Raw genomic sequence first — 19769 nt, 5'->3', positions numbered from 1 at the left:
AAGTGAGAGCCATGACAAGAACAGACATTTGCACACTCATGTTCATCGCAGCATTATTTACAATAACAAAAAGATGGAAACAACTAAGGAATCCATCAACTGAGGAATGGATAACCAAACAATGGTACATACAGAAAACGGAATACTATGCAACCCTAAAGAATATTGTAGAATCTGCAAGACACCACATAATGTGGATGAACTTGGAGGACATTATGCTGAGTGAAATAAGTCAATCAAAGAAGAACAAATATTATATTAGTCCACCATTATAAAAAGTCAAGGAAAAGTTTTATATGGAAGGATATTTTCTTTGTTGGTTACCAAGGGTGGGAGGGGAGAATAGGGAACACTGTTAGATAGGTAGAGGCAAGAATTGATTTGGGTGAAGAGAAGGGCAATGTATCAAATGTGAGTGATCAATATGGTGGCATTGAAGAAGAGGAAGACATAGAGAGGTACATGGGAGGTGCAGACAACAAAGATGAACCCTTTTGCACATACAGTACTATGTTGTCAATGAAGGCAAATATGGGTATATGGGTGGATAGATGGGTGGACAGGCTGAACTATTAGGTATGTCTATGCAGCAGGAAGTGTACCCAAGACCATGTATAGGGTTGGTAGACAATGGTTCTACAAGTGTATTTGTATGTTCTATAAGAATTCCCAGGTGTATAGTAGCACTGACAAGGGACAAGGTTGTAGTCATTTCTTGGTCACAGCCAGCTACCCAGAGGGAGCAAGTAGTTGAACCTGTGAGCTCAGGACCATAGTCGCAGAGGACATCAAGCTCCATTGGCATAACATACTACACAAAATATTGTTCCACCTCGTACTTTAGTGAGTATTGACTAGGATCTTAAAAGCTTGCAAGCAGCCATCTAGATGCAATGATGGGTCTCTCCTCATCCAGAGCAAAGAAGAATGAAGAAAACCAAAGATTCATGGAAACAATTGGTCCTAGTGACCGGTACACCTTGCAATCTACAGCCTATATGACTATGAGACCAGAAGAACTAGATGGTGCCTGGTTACCGCTGTCAACCACCCATAGGTGATCTATGTAGGAGATCCTGGATAGAGAGGGAGGACAATGTGGAACAAAACTCAAAATCATTTGGGAAAATAAAGGGGGGGGACCTGGTCTGATAGAGCCTGGTGGAACCATTGAGACAATGGCCCCTAGCTTCCCTTCAGGTCTGGAATTGAACACACACCTGTGGCTTCCAATCAAACAAAAGACATGCATATAAGTTGAACATTTACCTGAGGTAGATACACTCCTTAGAGAGAACAATCATGGGAGAAAGAAGGGCTGTTTGTGCACAGGGAGAGCTCAGGGGGCAGGAGTGCATGGAGAACTGGACACAGGGAAGAGGTAACTATCGAGAGGAAGTGGGAGGGGACCTGTTGCATTGTGGTAAGTTGTAGTCAATGTCATGAGACAAAGTATATGTGAACTGCTGTATGGAAACTAAATTTGCTCTGTAAACTTTCACCCAAATCACAATTGAAAAAATAAAAAATAAATCAGATGGCGTGTTGTACTGGGCAATTATGCTGCAAAAGACCTCTTTCAAGTGCTAAAGAGCAATTGTCTCTTTGGGGACTAAGGTATGCCTAACCCAAGCCGTGGTATTTTCAGTTGCCTCATATGGATGTGAAAATTAGGGAATGAATAAGGAAGACTGAAGAAAAGTTGATGCTTTTGAGTTGTGGTGCTGGCAAAGAATACTGACATACCATGGACTACAAGAAGAACAAGTATATCCTGGAAGAAGTGTAGCCGGAATGCTCCTTGGAAGCAAGAATGACCAGACTTTGTCTCATCTACTTTGGTCATGTTGTCAGAAGAGACCATTTCCAGGAGAAGAATATCATGCAAAGTGGATGGTCAATGAAAGAGGGAAAAGCCCTCAACAAGATGGATTGACACAGTGGCTGCAATTATGGGTTCACGTATAGCAAGGATTGTGAGGCTGGCACAAGACTGGGCAGTGTTTTGTTCTGTTGTACATACAGTTGCTATGAGTTGGAGCCAACTCGATGGCACCTAACAACAACACACACACAGAATTCAGCCTAACACACGTTGCAAATCCTAACTTCTATGATGTTAACTAGGGAACATTTTGGAGCAGTGATGTTAATGAGGCAGGATGAAATGTACAAAATTAAGTTTTATCTTGTGTCAATCTCTTTTGTGATATAAAAGAAATTAAACCAGGAGCAGAAATCAGAGGTACTTCGGTATCATCAAGAAAGAAAAGCTTGAAGGAATCTGTCCTTTGGACTCAGGTTCCCTGTGTTTGGAACCTCCTGGAACCAGGGAAAGATTAATGCCAAGGCACATGAAGATACCCAAGGAGAGATAGCCCCACATACAGATGCTGAAAGAAGAATAGAACCTTCTTCCTAAACTGTGAGTCAATGGAGATAGAAAATCTTTCCCTAGAACTAGCACCCTGAATTTGGACTTCTAGCCTCCTAAATGGTGAAAGAATAAATTTCTGTTTGTTAAAACTATAATTTGTGGTATTTCTCTTATCACAAACCAAACCAAAACCAAACTCACTGCCATCGAGTCAGATCCAACTCATAGCAATCCCTCCTTGGGTTTCCAAGGGAGTATCACTATGGAAGTAGATTGCCCAATCTTCCTTCCAAGGAGTGGCTGGTGGGTTTGAACTGCCTGTCTTCTAGTTAGCAGTCAAATGCCTTAGGCACTATGCCACCAGAGCTAGATAACTAAGACAGTAGTAGTATCCATAATAGCCAAAACCTAGTTAACTCAAAAGTTCATCAATATATGAAAAGACACATAAAATGTGATTTATTATAAATGGATACAATTATTTGATCATAAAAAGGAATGAAATTCTGAGACACACTACTATATAGGTGTACCTTGAAAATATTATGCTGTGGGAAAGAAGCAAGTCACAAAAGACCATACATTATTAAATTCCATTAATAAAAAATATCCAGAAAATTCAAATCCATAGAGACAGAAAATAGATTAATAGTTGTCTAGGGCTTGGGGATGGGGAAGTGATAGCTAAAAGGTATAGAATTTCATTTCTTTTTTTTTTTTTTTTCCCTCAGCTTTTCATTGTGATTTGGATTCAGGTTTACAGAGCAAATCAATTTTCCATTCAACAATTTATGTACATTTTATTTCATACCATTGATTGCAATCCCCACAATATCACAGCGTTTATCCTACTTCCTCCATGTTTCCCATTTCCATTCTTCCATCTTTCCTATCCCTCCGTGCCTCCTGAACTTTGTTCTTGGGAAAATGCTGTCCTTTTTATATCAAATTGTTGATTGTTATAAGGATTGTGTACCTCCCTAGTGTTACTGTTCACCCTATAGATCTGTATGTTGCTTGGTGGGAATTTTAGTCATGGAGTAAGTTCAGTTCCAGACTTGAAGTCTCACTAAGGGCTATAATCTCAGGGGGTTCCACCATTCTCTATCTAACCAGTGATCCTGGTCATTTATGTTTAATGATTTTTTGTTTTTTTTTGAGTTTTGTTCCACTTTTTCTCCCACTCTATCTGGGACCTTCTAATGTGATCCCTTTCACATTGGTTGGTAGTGGAGACCAGGCACTTCCTAGTTATTCTGGTCACAGGGTCGTGGAGGCTAAGGTTCACATAGTCTATTAGTCCTTTGGGCTAGCTGTTTCCATACCTCTTTGATTTTCTTCATTCTTTACGCTGGATAGGGAGAGACCAATAGCAGAACTTCAAATGGACACTCAAAGCTTTGAAGACTCCACTTGCTACTCACCAAAGAAGAATATAGAACATTGTCTTTGTGGACTATGGTGGTTAAGTTTGTGTGTCAACTTGGTTGAGTGGCTGGGCAGCTGAATGTAGTTATTCTCCAAGATGAGATGTTTGATAATTAACTCTACAGTATAATCTATTGGAGCAGCTGAGTAGCTGCTTTGGGTACGTGGTCTGCTTCCCATATATAAGAAACAGCTTGGGGAATAGTCTCTAGCTTATGGCATGCTTGAACCATGCATGTAGCCATGTCATTGTTCAGCAGCCTGCCATGCTCTGCCAACCTTGGGATCTTTAATGGACTTGAATTAATGGCACATAACAATAACAACAACATGTGATTTGATAATATCAGAACTGCACCTTTTTACTTGTCAACCTTGGGCTTGTCAGTCTCAGCAGCCAGTGACTGTCTGAGTGAAGAAAAGCCTCTAACTTCAGTGGGCTGGGAGCAGGAGGTGGAGCTGAAGCCCAGGGTTGAGGGCCTTTCCCCAAGCCCTTAAAGCCTGGCACTTTGAACTCAGACTTAAAGCCTCCAAACTGTAAGAAAATAAACTCCTGTTTGTTCAAGCATCCCATCTGTGGTATATTCCTGTCAGAGTGGCACTAGGTAACCAGACCATGGACTAGGTTGTGCCTATTGACCTTGATGTTCCCCAGAACTATGGTTTTGAACCTCCAGAGCAGTGAATCTTTCCTTCAAGATGTTTGGTTATGGCTAAGAAGTCTTCATAACTCATAACTTTGCTCTCTGAATGCTCTACTGTATTCATGGATATATTTGAAGCACCTATAAATACCTATTTGGAAATATTTTCCATCAAACTTGTACATATTCATGGATGTTGTTGTTGTTGTTGTTATGTGCCATCAATTCAGACCCAACTCATAGCAACCCCTCTTTGGGTTTCCAAGGCAGTATCACTACGGAAGTAGATTGCCCCATCTTCCTTCCAAGGAGTGGCTGATGGGTTGAACCGTCAGCCTTCTGGTTAGCAGTCAAGTGTCTTAGCCACTATGCTACCAGAGCTCCCATTCATGGATGTAGTCTCATTCATCTTTCCACACCTGTTCAGCTTGTATTTCTATTCACTCATAGATTATTGTTATTACTGTTATTTTGGATGGAATAAATAATAATATTTACTTCTGTTGCCTTTAACTCTTGTTCTCCTCCTCTCCTCTTGTTTTTCCTTAGCCTTGATCATGTCATACTGCCCTGCCCTTTATTACATATTGCCTTCCCTTTCACCCCTGTCTTCCAGTTACTTATTTACCCTCCTTTCCCCTCCCACCCCAGTAACCATCAAAGAATGTTTCTTTTTGTGTGAAAATTTTTAATTGACTTTTTATAATAGTGGTCTCATACAATATTTGTCCTTTTGTGATTGACTAATTTCATTCAGCACAATATCCTCTAGGTTCATCCAAATTATGACGTGTTTCACAGATTCATTGTTACTCTTTAACATTGCATAGTATTCCATCATGTACCATAGTTTATTTATCCATTCATCCATTGATAGGCATTTAGGTTGTTTGCATCCTTTTTGCTATTGTGAATAGTGCTGCAGTAAACATGGGTATGCATATATCTATTCATGTCATGACTCTTCATTCTGTAGGTTATATACCCAATAGTGGGATTGCTGGATCATATATTTCTAGTACCTATTTTTTAAGGAAGTGCCATACTGTTTTCCACAGTGGTGATGGCATTTTACAATCCCACCAGGAGTGTATATGGGATATGGGTCCCAGTCTCTCCACACCCTCGCCAGCATTTGTTACTTCCTTTCCTTTTTTTTTTTTTTTTTTAACTTTGCTATTAATGCTGGAGTGAGATGATATCTTTTTGTTTCTCTCTAATAGCTATTAGGGAGCTCTGGTGGTGTAGTGCCTAAGACATTTGACTCCTAACCAGTAGCCTAGCAGTTCAAACCCGCCAGTCACTCCTTGGAAGGAAGGTTGGACAATCTACTTCCTTAGTGATACTGCCTTGGAAACTCAAGGAGGGGTCGCTATGAGTCGGATCCAACTTGACGGCAGAGTTTGGTTTGGTTAATAGCCAATAATTGCAAGCATTTCTTCATGTACTTGTTGGCCACCTGAACATCCTCTTTGTGAACTGTTATTTTCATGTCCTCTGCCATTTTTAAACTGGATTATTTATGTTTTTGTTGTTGAAGTGTTGATATTGTCTATAAATGTCAGAGATTAGTCCCTTGTCCAATATGTTGTTGCCATTTTCTTCCCCACTCTGTCAGTTTTCTTTTTACTCTTCTTCTGAAATCTTTTGATGTATATAAGTGTTTAATTTTTAGGAGGCCTAGCCGTCTAGTTTGCCTTCTGCTGTTTTGTACATTTTCAGTTATATTTGCTAGTATATTTATGCATGAATTAGGGCCCCTAAGTTTGTCCCTTGTTTTTCTTTGAAGATTTTTGAAGTTTTACATTTCACACTTAGCTCTTTGATTCATCTTGAGTTCATTTTTGTGTCGGTGTGAGATATAGATCCTGTTTCATTTTTCTACTAATAGATAGCAGTTTTGCCATTACCATCTGTTAAAGAGATTATATCTTCCCCATTTAATGGGTTTCAACCCTTAGAATTTCTTTTTGAGGTGATAAAAATCTTCTAAAATTGACTATGGTTATGATTTCATATATCTGTGAATATACTAAAAGTCATTGAGTTGTACACTTTACGTGACCGAATTGCATAGTATGTAAATTATATTTCAATAAAGCTATTAAAAAAATAGTGTATAAATCAAACAAAGCATGTTTGCAGGCCAAATCTTGCCTCGAGCTCTTACGTTTGAAACTTTTACACTAGAGAAAGTGAAATCAGTTAAGAGGCAAATGGTGTAATCTAGATATAAAGTCTTGGACAGAGAGTCAATGAAGGATAAAAGATAAGAGGAGATCTGAGAGGCTTTGATGAAAATTATTCCTTTGTTATGATTTGAAAGGGAACTGAAAGGGAAGAAAGAATCAAAGATCACTGTGTAGTGTAGACCCTGGGAGACTAGATCACACTGACTTGGCTCTTTTCATCCAAAGGTCACATTTATTGTTTTTCTGCCTATGCTGAATTCTCCTCTCATTGTGTTATTATATATAATTACACATCATTTAGAAACTTAGAATCCAATTGAAGAAAGAAAACCTTTTTTAATTATTTTGTGCCTATGATGTAATTATTTTATAGTTATAAAACTTTTGAAGAACAACTCAGAATTAATTAACTTTGATAATTACAAAGATATAGATAAAACTTTTTATTGTTTTGATGTAAAACTTGTCCTATTTTCTTGCTGCAGGTGCCTTCATTTGCAAGATGGTGCCATTTGTCCAATCCACTGCTATAGTGACAGAAATTCTCACTATGACCTGTATTGCTGTGGAAAGGCACCAAGGTCTGGTACATCCGTTTAAAATGAAGTGGCAATATACCAACCGAAGGGCATTCACAATGCTAGGTGAGGTCATTGACTAATGCAGTGTCAATGTTAATGCCATTCTACATTCCAAGACAAAGAGAATTTCTTCAAAGAGAACCATATTTACAAATGACAAGAGTAACATCTTCTCTAACTTGTAGGCATTGGGGTGAAATTTGAGGATTTCAAACTTTCCCAACCTCACCCCTCCTGTCCTCTAGGCCTACTACAACACCAGAAATCTCTCTAATTACATATTTATTTCTTGAGTCTTACACTTTTAAGCATTACTTTCAGCTGAACTAAGATAACCCATAAGTGGCATATTGCCACATGACCATTCGTTAAATTAATAAAATGTCATCCTGACATAAGAAGGCTGAAAGCTACAATAAAGAGGGTAAGTATATTTTGATGAGAGCAGAAATGGGTATTTTAGAAAAGAGGAGAACAGGGGTCCTAGCAGTAGTGGTCCTAGTGGGGAGCACATGATACTAGAAGACCTTGGGCTGCAGGAAAATACAGTTGCACTGGTGCTGTAGGTACTTGACACAGATAAATTCCATCTACTTCATAAGTTTGCTCCAGGCAATTCTGTCTCCTCAGCTTGCTGTAACTGTTCCTGATTCAGCAAGTCATGATGAGCATGTCTTCAGTGATACATGCTAAATTTAAAGCAATGTCCTAGTAACTAGCATAGTTAAATGGATGTTTCTCTATTCAAAAATTATAATGGAGCAGTTTCAAACCTTATTATGCATCACAATAGTTTGAATTTATTATAGCTAAACAATCAAAGATATAGTAAGCAACTAAAGAAATAATCAAAGGGAACAATTTTGAATAATATGTCACTTGAGAAGAATTAAGCACTTATTTTGCTTTACAAATTCCACTGACACTGGATTGCAGAATTACAAAAAGAACACCTGAAGGCTTTGCAATATTAAACCCATTTTAAGTAATTTGAAATAAATAGGTAAATCAATCGGGAAATAATTCATTCATTTTATTTAGTTATTTTAAAATTTGTGTCACATCTTTCCAACAAAAAACTCAAAGGTCTATTGGCTTTTAATAATTGACACCCTTCTAACATCAGAACATCTGAAAACAGCATGTTGGTGTGGAAAGAAGGTAAGGTAAGGAATACATGGAAGAGGAGAATTATTCAAAAGGATAGAAATGTGGAGGGAGCCTAAATATCTGAAAGCAAAGTTGATAATAAGCAGTCAAAGCAGTTCCCACTCAAATAAAAAGTCATTGGAGACAGGGAGGTTTTTAAACAAAGTAGATTTTTCTCCCCATGGGGGCTTTGGTGACTGACACCTTCCTCCAGCTCTGTTTCACAGTCAGTCATTGTGTCTGTCATGCCCCACACCTCTTTGTAGTTGGAACTGCCTTGCCTCCATATCCTGTCCAAGGAAGCTCAGCTAGGCTTTGTTAACCAAAGTGGTCCCAGGTTGAGTCAGAACTGTACATATAACTTTTTGTGTAGCCCTTCTATCCCTGAGCAGGGAGGGCCCAAGGAGCATTAGCAATGATCTAAACCAGTTAGATAAAATTCCTTCAGAATTTGTGCTAAAAATTAGAAAAATGATTGGGCATAAGATAACTAGATGCAACTAGAATAGAATAGATGGGCTCTTGGGGCTCTTGATTTTGGCCTCTTCCTAGTTTGTTAAGACTTGAAGTCTTTCCAGTCTTGCAAAACCTATATAATCTAAAAAATATAGATTATATATGTGTATACAACAACAACAACATACAGCCCTGGTGGTACACTGATTAAGCATACAAACTGAAAGATCAGACCTTGGAATCCACCAGTTGCTTTGTGGGAGAAAGATGTGGCTGTCTGCTTCCAAAAAGATTACAGCCTTGGAAACTCCTAAGGGAGTTATCCTTATCCTATAGGGTCGCTATGAGTTGGAATCATCTTGACACCAACAGGTAATCGTATATTTGTGTGTGTGTGTGTGTTTATCCCATTACTGTTGACCTCTCTCTCTCTCTCTCTCTCTCTCTCTCTCTATATATATATATATACACACATACATACATACATAGAGACAGTCAGAGCAATGTGGCCCATAGAACTATCTTGGATGATGATGACTTTCTATAGCGATTTTTTAAAAAAACTAAATAAATAATCAAAAAACAAACTCACTACTGACAAGTTGATTCTGACTCATAGTAACCCCGCCTTGGGTTTCTGAGGTAGTATCTCTACGGAAGTTGATTGTCCACTCTTCCTTCCGAGGAGTGGCTGGTGGGTTTGAACCGCCAGCCTTCTGGTTAGTAGTCAAATGCCTTAGGCACTGTGCCACCAGAGCTCCCAATAAATAAATAAGGAACCTTAATTTTCTTAGATGGATTAAGTGAGTCTTAGTTCCTAGAAACCCAATATAGAATAGTCCTACCCAATATAGAAAGAACAATCAGAGTTTCAGCTGGGAACCTTTCTCCAAGATCAAAGTTGGGGCTATTGATTTTGGCCTCTTTCTAGTTTGTTAAGACTTGAAGTTTGAAATGGTCCACAGTAGTTTCTCTCTAAATTAAGGGCATGTAATTAAAGAAATTCCTCTCAACAAATTAATGGAGGATAGAGCATTTTGAAAGAGCATCGTGGTTTCTGATGCTGTAGGGTTTCTTTTGTAAATCAGAAAATAATGCCTGAATTTTATCTTATAGGCAGTGTCACAAATATACAATTATCTGTTGGTGTCAAGATGATTCCAACTCATAGTGACCCTATGTTGTTGTTATTATGGGCTGTCGAATCGGACCCAACTCATAGTGACCCCTCCTTGGGTTTCCCAGACAGTATCACTACGGAAGTAGATTGCCCCATCTTCCTTCCGAAGAGTGGCTGGTGGGTTTGAACCGCCAACCTTCTGGTTAGCAGTCAAATGCCTTAGGCCTATAGGATAAGGATAACTCCCATAGGAGTTTCCAAAGCTGTAATCTTTTTGGAAGCAGACAGCCACATCTTTCTCCCACAAAGAAACTGGTGGGTTCCAAGTTCTGACCTTCCAGTTTTAAATATTTAAAACATATTTTGGGAAAAGCATTCCAGCAGTGAAGTTGAGGGTGTTTAAAGAATGAAAGTGAGGATCTATGAGGAGACCACTGCACTATTCCAGGGAAGAGATGATGGGGTGTCATGAACATAAAACCAAACCAAACCAAACCAAACTCACTGCTGTAAAGGCAATTCTGACTACTGTACAAAACACAGTAGAACTGTCCCATAGAGTTTCCGAGGCTGTAAATCTTAACGGAAGCAAACTGCCTCACTTTTCTCCCGTGGAGTACCTAGTGGGTTCAAACTGCTGATCTTTTGGTTAGCAGCCCAGTAATTTAATCACTATACCACCAGAACTGCTTAGTAATTAATACAGGGAGTCTTTGCAGTTAGAGCAAAGGAGCTCTGGTGGTACAGTGGTTAAAGCATTCGACTGCTAACCAAAAGGTCGGGAGTTCCAACCCACCAGCTGCTCCATGGGAGTTAGTTGTGGTATCCCAATTCCTGAAAAAATTTCCAGCCTTGCAAAACCTATGGGGCGGTTCTACTCTGTCCTATCTGGTCACTGAGTCTGAATTGACAATGGCAGTGGGTTTTTGTTTTGTTTTATTGTTTATTTATTGAGTATTAAGCAATAAAATGCATTCTTCTTAGATGAATTGTGTTCTGATGATTTTAATGTTTTTACAGGAGTGGTCTGGCTGGTGGCAGTCATTGTGGGATCACCCATGTGGCATGTACAACGACTTGAGGTAGACTTGGGGCTGGGATTGATAATATTTTTTTGAAAAGTTTTCCCACCTCACTTAATTATAACAGTTTCCCTCCTGAAAGAGAATTACCACAAATTTGTATGAGATCTCAATTGTTCCACTGAAGATTTTTCAATTGGGTTAAAATAATTTAAGATTTTTTTTTTTCTTTATTTCATCTAGCTCGTCTTTGCTTTTATTTTGTTAAGATTTTAATGTTATTGTTGTTTTTGTGTGTCGTTGAGTTGAACCCAACTCATAGTGACTCATAGCCACCCCTCCTTGGGTTTCCGAGGCAGTATCACTACAGAAGTAGATTGCCCAACCTTCCTTCCCAGTAGTGGCTGGTGGGTTTGAACTGCCAATCTTTTGGTTAGCAGTCAAGTGCCTTAGGCACTAAGCTACCAGAGCTCCCAAGATTTTAATACTTGAATTTTTTTTTTAATACTTGATTTTTTAAAAAATGTATTAGAGTCACTTTCTTTTTCTGCCAGCTGAGAATGCCTTTCTTAGTGTTCTTCAATGTCTCGTTAGATTTTAAGAGATTAATTATTCTAGATTTTGCTTTTAAGCCACATTAAAAAAAGTTGTCTACTTATTAGTTTATTGTCTTTTGTAAGTCTTTCCTTACTTGCTTCCTATTCATTGAGAAAGTGGACTTTTAATTGGAAATCATGTCATTTTATTCAAACCCTAACCTTCCACCACACCTTGTCAGACAATCTCAGCCTTGTTTGGTGATTTACAGTGATGGGAAGTTCTGTGTTGTTTTAGGCATTCTTGTCTGTCCATTGGAACATACTTTAGCATGTCCTGCATAGGTGGTCTGGCACAGTACCCACTAAGATATTTTTAAAAACTATACACTTCTTTGTCCCTTTTTAAATTAACATAGGGAAATGTGAGACTTCTCTGGGCATACATTGCCCATCATCAAGACTATTTTATAACTGGTAAATCAAGAATTAATATGAATGAAAAGTTGGTGGTTCAAGTGCATCGGTAATTTGCAAGAAAGTCCTGGTGATCTACTTTCAGAAAAATCAGCCGGGGAGAAACCAGTACTCCATAGTTCTACTCTGACACATGTGGAGTCAGTATGAGTCAGAATTGATTCTACGGAAACTTTTTTTTGGTGGTGGGGGGGAGTGAGGGTTGGTTATAAGACAAAAATAAATCTAAAAAAGTAAGTAGAGTATTCATGTAATCAGTATATTGAATGAGCTGAACTTGAGTAGTGAGAGCAGAAACCAAGTTGATTCTATCTCTTGCTACCTACAAAAATGCAATCTGAAGACTTTCCAGTCCTGTGGATGAAATCTCATGTACAAAACCTGTCAAGCCCTATACATTTTCCTCTGGCCACTTTCAGTCACAAAGTCAGTATTAGTCCCAATATTAAAATGCCCAGTCCAGTGTCTTGATTACATAAGTCCATATTCTCAATGAATTTAAAACTTCTCCCATCCCCCAGCTTGAGTCTTGTTGGGACCAGAATTTACAATGTGGAGAGGAATCCTGATTGGCTTCTTCTCTGCTTCCTTGCCTTGCATTTCTCCTTCTCCAATTCATTATTCAATGGGATGCCTCTGGTGCCTGGGAGCTGATGAGGACAGTGGTGGAGAGGAAGGGCACGTGCTCTTTGGTATTGGTGCTCTTGGGGAATGGCTGTTTCTCATGATTGAGCCTTTACTTAATGAGTTTCTCAACTATAACACCACTGAGGCTTCCAACTGCCACTTCCTTGACATAGGAGTACTTCTCAACCAGCTGTTCATAAAAAACAAGCAACCTCCACATGCAGCTGTCCATTGCCAGCTCCTTTCTACTGGCTGAAGCTGTCCTTATCTCCAGCAGGAAATTGGTTAGATAGAGCTCTTTAAAAATGCCCAGCCCAATACACAGTTGTGGGGCTCATTTCTGGCCAATAGAAAACAGGCAAATTGGTCAATTTTTTATATATAAAATTATTTTGTCATAGGCTTTCAATATATTTTAAATATTAACTCTTTTGGTTTGTAGAAAATGCCACATATCTGACCAACAAAGCCAAGCTTGTCTAACACAAGCAAATCAGATTTACTTTCTGTGAGGAAAAACCCAATTTCATTTTTTAAATTAAATAAATGCATCATCATGCCCACCTCCTCACTGCTAAATTCTGTATTAGAGAGAGATAGAGAGAGATTCTGTTAGGAGCCTGGATTTCTCATCTAGTTGAAATAAAGCACCACTGTTTTCAACATTTCTCACTGTTGCTCCCTTTGCTTTGCTCTCACTTGGTTCTCTCTCTCAAGAGTTCCACATTTTGAAAACTTTCAGGAGATGTAAGTAACAAGATAGTTAAAATTGTCATGACATCTCCTTTCTCATTGTATTAAAAAAAAGAGAATTAGAACATCCCAGTACCCACCAGAACACCTTGTTTCTGTCAAGCTTTGCCCTGAGTAGAAATATATTTTAGCCATCTAAAACCAAAAACCAAACTCACTGCCATTGATCCGACTCACAGTGACCCCTCCTTGGGTTTCCGAGGCAGTATCACTACAAAAGCAGATTGCCCAACCTTCCTTTTGAGGAGTGGCTGGTGAGTTTGAACCTCCAGCCTTCTGATTAGTAGTCAAATGCCTTAGGCACTACACCACCAGAGCTCCCATAGGAAAGCACAAAGCATGGGTTTATGGTGTCTTAGTCAAAGGAGGCTTCACTTAAGTCAGTAATTTGAACTGCCTCTTTCTTTGTTGCCCCAGAGTAAGATTTGAGTTGGATGGGAGAGAAAGCTTATGTAAACTGGAAGAAGTGTGATCTCAGGAAGTAGGCTGTGCCTGACACCACAACTTCAACCACTCTCTCACACAGTAGGATTCTGGTAGCATAGGGAGCTCTGGTAGCATAGTGCCTAAGGCATTTGACTGCTAACCAGAAGGCTGGCGGTTCAAACCCACCAGCCACTCCTCGGAAGGAAGGTTGGGCAATCCTACTTCCATAGTGATACTGCCTCGGAAACCCAAGGAGGGGTCGCTATGAGTCGGGGCCGACTCGACGGCACATAACAACAGCAACAACAACAACACCACACTGGAAATAGAAAATCTAGAGGTGATTCCATAAAACCATCTGAACATACCCTTAGAAACTCTTTTCTTGTCCCTAGGGACACATGAACCCTTTTGAAGACTGTCATCTCCCTAGCATCTTGCTTTCAGATCTGTCAATACATGACCTATTGTTGTTGACAGTGTAGCCTCCTCTTACACAGAATCAGAGTGGATTGCAGTTTAATATTTCCAAGGAGCTTGGACCTTGAAATTATTTTTCAATAAGTGGTTTCATTTCTAGTTGTGTTTGTAAACAACATCTAGATCAGAACTTCATTTTTCTTATCTTTGGTCAATATACTGAAAAAGTTTGCCCTCCCCCCCATTCATTTGTCATTGAATATTGATGATAAAATTTGCTAGGAACATAGCCAGAACTTTGTCTAAGACCTAAATATTTTTCATCTAGAAAGCTCCAGAATAACCAAAAAGCATAGTTTGATAAATTCTTTCGATCTGATACCTGTTACCCAGAGAAACAAGACATTAATATTTAAATATTTAGTTTGTTTTTTAATAAACCCTTATTAGCATTTGTGTGATGACACCCAACAACAATATTTGTGCTATTATTGATAATATTGCTATTAATGATATTCTTGAACTCATAAGACTAGTTTGTCAGAAATAATATGAGTAAATAAGCATCACTTTTCTATAAAATGTGTAACTCAAGGTCTTTAATTGAGTCTGAATATTTCTAGGATGATAATACTTTGAATACCAATTTCTTATTTGTCTCTGAATCTAAAACTTTCCAGTTGCCTTTTTAATACTTTTGCAAGCAATGTGATCATTTCAATACAAAATAGCTGTAGCAAAAAAAAAAAAAAAAATTACAGTAGCAAAATATGGGCTTTCAGTACTTCTCAACTGGGAGAAGTCTGACACCTTGCCAAAATTTTTTTCTTCAAAAAACTGAGGAAACAGAAAGATTTAACATGAAATTAGTTACAATGCAGTACAATATATATATTTTTTCATATGTACTTTGCCAATTTTAGTGCTCTTTCATCCAACTGAAAACTTTTAACTGCAGTGGAATAAAAGTTAAGAAAGATAAAAAAAATAAATTGAATAGGCTATGAGCTTAAATGCCATTAAAAATAGAAAAGAAAATGTAGAAATCTTAACTCAAGTAATAAATGGAAACGTCTGTACTTAGTAACAAAAGAACAAATAATATTACATCTCCTTTGAAGTACTGACTAGTAGCAAATTTTTAAGTGCTTTAAATTACTGAATCACAATAATGTTGTTAGGTGCCATGGAGCTGGTTCTGACTCATTGAGACTGAATGAAAAACTGCCAGGTCCCACCCCAGCCATTAAGGATGGCTTGCCATGGTTGCTATGTGTGAACCTATTGTTGCTGTGTTTGAGCCCATTGTTGCAGCCACTGTTATGAATCCATCCTTTGAGGGCCTTCCACTTTCTCACTGACCCTCTATTTTACCAAGCATGATGTCCTCTCCAAGGACTGGTCTCTCCTGATAACATGTGCAAAGTATGTGAGAGGAACTCTCACCATCTTCACTTCAAAGGAACATTCTTCCAAGACACATTTATTCGTTCTTCTAGCTATATTCAATATTCTTCACTAACACTTTAATTCAAACATTTTAATTCTTCTTTGGTCTTCCTTCCTCATTGTCTAGCTTTCATATACATGTGAGGCAATGAAAGTACCATGGCTGTGTCAGGTGCACCTTAGTCCACAAGATAACATCTTCGCTTTTTAACGTGTTTAAGATTCCTTTTTGTAGAAGATTTGCCCAATGCAATATACTCTTTGATTTCTTGGGTATTGATTGTGGTTCCAAATTAAATGAAGTTCTTGACAACTTCAATCTTTTCTCCATTACTTATTGGTCCACTTAGAGGATTTTTTTCTTTATGTTGTAATCCATACTGAAAGCTGTAGTCTTTGATCTTTATCAGTAAGTGATTCAAGTCCTCTTCACTTTCAGCAAGAAAGGTTGTGTCATCTGCATATCACAACTTGTAATGAGTCTTCTTCCAATCTTGATGTTAGGTTCTTCTTCATATTTCTTCATATTCTTCTTTATATCTTCTTCATATTCTTCTTCATTTTCTCATATTAATTGCTCAACATACAGATTGAATATGTATGGTGAAAGGATACAACCCTGACACACACTTTTCCTGATTTTAAACTATCCAGTGTCCCATGGTTCTGTTTGAACAACAGGCTCTTAGTCTACGTACAGCTTCCACATGAGCAAAATTAAGTGTTCTGGAATTTCCATTTCATGCAATGTTATCCATAATTTGTTATGATCCACACAACTGAATGCTTCTACATAGTGAATAAAACACAGGTAATCATCTTGTTGGTATTCTCTACTTTCAGGCAAGATCCATTTGACATCAGTAACGATATCCATAATTTCATGTCCTCTTCTAAGTCTGTCTTGAATTTCTGCCTGTTTCCTGTTGATGTACTCTTCTTCTTGTTAGGTGCTGTCAAGTCATCTCTGACTCATAGCAACCCTAGGTTGAATGAAAGCAGAATGAAACATTGTCCTCTCCTGTGCCAACCCCATGATCCTTGCTATATCTGCACCCATCATTGTAGCCACTGTGTCTATCCATCTTGTTGAGGTCCTCCCCTTTTTCGTTGACCCTCCTCTTTACTAAGCATGATATCCTTCTCCAGGGAATGGTCCCTCCTTACAATATGATCAAAGTAGGTGAGACGAAGTCTGGCCATTCTCGCTTCCAAGTAGCATTCTGGCTACACTCCCTCTAGGACCGATGTACTCCTGCAACCATTTTTAAATTTCCTTCAGTATGATTTTATTTGTGTGTGATATTAATGATACTTTTCAATAATTTCCTCATTCTGTTGGATCACCTTCCTTTGGAATGGGCATGAATATGGAGCTCTTCCAGTCAGTTGGCCAGGTAGGAAGCTGTCTTCCAGATTTCCTGGCATAGATGTGTGAGCACATCCAGCATTGCATTCATTTATTGAAACATCTCAATTGGTATTCCATCACCTCCTAGAGCCTTGTTTTTTGACAATGCCTTTAGGGCAGCTTGCATTTCTTCCTTCAGTGCCATCAGTCCTTGATCATATGCTACCTCTTTAAATGGTTGAATATTGACCATTTATTTTTGGTACAGTGAATCTGTGTGTTCCTTCCATCTTCTTTGATACTTCCTGCATTATTCATTTTTTTTTTTTTGCCCATAAAATTCTTTAGTATTGCAACTCAAGGCTTGAATTTTTTCTTCAGTTCTTTCGGCTTGAGAAAAGCCAAGAGGTTTTCTTTCCTTTTTGTTTTCTAACTCCACATCTTTGCATATTTCATTATAATACTTTGTTTTTCCAGCCATCCTTTAAACTCTTCTGTTCAGCTCCTTTACTTCATCATTTCTTCCATTACCTTTAATTACTGAACATTCAAAAGCTAGTTTCAGAATCTGTTCTGACATAATTTTTTTTTCAATCGTTTCTTTTTAATAACCTTTTGTTTTCTTCATGTATGATGTCCTTGATGCCATCTCACAACTCATCTGGTCATCAGTCATTACCATTCAAATCTGTTCTTGAGATGGTCTCTAAATTTAGAGGGACTATACTCAAGTTCATACTGCCTCTTGTGGACTTGTTTTCATTTTCCTTGGAGTCAAATTGAACTTGACTATGAGCAATTAATGATATCTTGTGCTGTTGGCCCCTGATCAACTGATGATATTTAGCTTTTCCACCATCTCTTTTTACAGATGTAGTCTATATGATTCCTGTATCCCAGAGAAGTCCATGTATATGTATTCTGTTAAAAAGGGTATTTGCAATGAATAAGTTGTGGGTATTACAAAATTCTATCATGCAATTTCCCCAATCATTTTTATCACCAAGGCCATATTTTCCAACAATCTATCCTTCTTTGTTTCGAGCTTTCACATTCCAATACCAGTAATTCTCAATGCATCTTGATTGCATGTTTGACTGATTTCAGATTGCAGAAGTTGGTAAAAGTCCTCAATTTCTTTGTGTTTTGCACTCGGAAGGAAGGTTGGGCAATCCTACTTCCATAGTGATACTGCCTCAGAAACCCAAGGAGGGGTCACTATGAGTCGGGGATGACTCGACGGCACATAAAAACAACAACGACATAAATTGAATAATAGTAGTATTAAATTATCTTCATTGTAAGAGTATGGATATTATCACTGACAGTGTTGTACTTCGGGATATATCTTGAAATGTTCTTTTTGACAATGAATGTGACACCATTTCTCTTCAATTTGTCAATCCTGGCATAGTAGACTATATGATTATCTGACACAAAATGCCCAATACTGAGTCCGTTTACATTAACCAATGGCTAGGATATCAGTTTTCAAGTGTTTGGTTTTATTTTCGAAAACTTCCCATTTTGCTTGATTCATACTCTGTAAATTCTATGTTCCAATATTAAAAAAAATGTCTGTAGCTGTTTCTTCTAATTTTGAGTCATGCCACAAAAGCAAATGAAGGTGCTGAAAACTTTATCCCAAACACATCATTAAAATCTACTCTACTCTAAGGAGGCAGCTCCTCCTCAGTGATATTTTGAGTGCCTTCTAACCTGAGGGGCTTATCTTCTGGCACTTGAATATGAAACAATGAACCACTGCTATTCATGACATTTTTGCTGGCCAATTTTTTTAGAAGTAAATTGCCCAGTCCTTCCCAGTCTGTCTTAGACTGGAAGCTCTGACTAAATCTGTCTGCTATACGTGACACTGCTCATATTTGAAATACTAGTAGCATAGCTTCCAGCATCACAGCAATACAGAAGCCAACACAGTACGGCAAATTGACAGACAAATGGTGGATTACTACTAATACTTGGATACTTTTTGTTCTTTTGATTCTGAGTAGTAGTTCTTCTAACTGAACTATTCTTATTTTTAAGATTAAATATGACTTCTTGTATGAAAAAGAACATGTCTGCTGCTTGGAAGAGTGGACCAGCCCTGTGCACCAGAAAATCTATACCACTTTCATCCTTGTTATCCTCTTCCTTCTGCCCTTTATGGTGATGCTGATCCTGTACAGTAAAATTGGTTATGAACTTTGGATAAAGAAAAGAGTGGGGGATGGTTCTGTGCTTCAAACCATTCATGGAAAAGAAATGTCAAAAATAGCTAGGTCTGTTTAATAAAATATTCATCTCCACTTAAAATAGTTAATTAGTTGTCCTGAAACTTGCAGTAGCAAGGATCCCAGAAATCCTTGTGAATCTGGTCAAATCATCATTTGTAATTAATAGTTAAGGCACGTAAATTATAGCTAGGGCTGACCTTAAACTTTTGAGGTTATATGCATGGCAGGAAAAATTAAAAAAAAAAAAAAGCAAGATCACCAGATCCCAAATCAAAGGGGAAGTTACTGTTACAGAGAGCAATGTATTTGGAATTTAGAAAATTGTTATATGCTCATCTATATGTAAATATAGCCTGGTAGGAAGAGCTGTGAGCTGGTGTCAGGACCTAGCATGACTCTGTCTGCCTGCTCCTAAGGCCCACATTTTTCTCACATGTACAAGGGAGTAAAGTCTCATCCATCCTTATTTCCTCCCATCCAAGCTTTAATGGGTATGAAGAGATAATATGTGTGAAAATCCT

The 19769-nt window shown here is 38.2% G+C and overlaps 1 protein-coding gene across 1 annotated transcript in view; it reads left to right on the top strand.

The window, feature by feature from the left end:
• The window catches only part of QRFPR (pyroglutamylated RFamide peptide receptor), a 133317-nt gene that overhangs the window by 111042 nt on the left and 2506 nt on the right, over positions 1–19769 (top strand). The window contains exons 2-4 of the mRNA XM_007953267.2: positions 7127–7285; positions 10968–11029; positions 19058–19293. Of these exons, the coding sequence (XP_007951458.1) occupies positions 7127–7285; positions 10968–11029; positions 19058–19293 (457 nt within the window). The remainder of the gene's footprint in view (positions 1–7126; positions 7286–10967; positions 11030–19057; positions 19294–19769) is intronic.

The sequence above is a fragment of the Orycteropus afer genome, unplaced genomic scaffold, assembly GCF_000298275.1.
Source record: "Orycteropus afer afer isolate SDZICR_OR568_19922 unplaced genomic scaffold, OryAfe1.0 scaffold00382, whole genome shotgun sequence".
NCBI classification, from domain to species: domain Eukaryota; kingdom Metazoa; phylum Chordata; class Mammalia; order Tubulidentata; family Orycteropodidae; genus Orycteropus; species Orycteropus afer.
The sequence above is the reverse complement of the archived record's forward strand: the minus strand, read 5'-3'. Positions and strand labels throughout refer to the sequence as shown.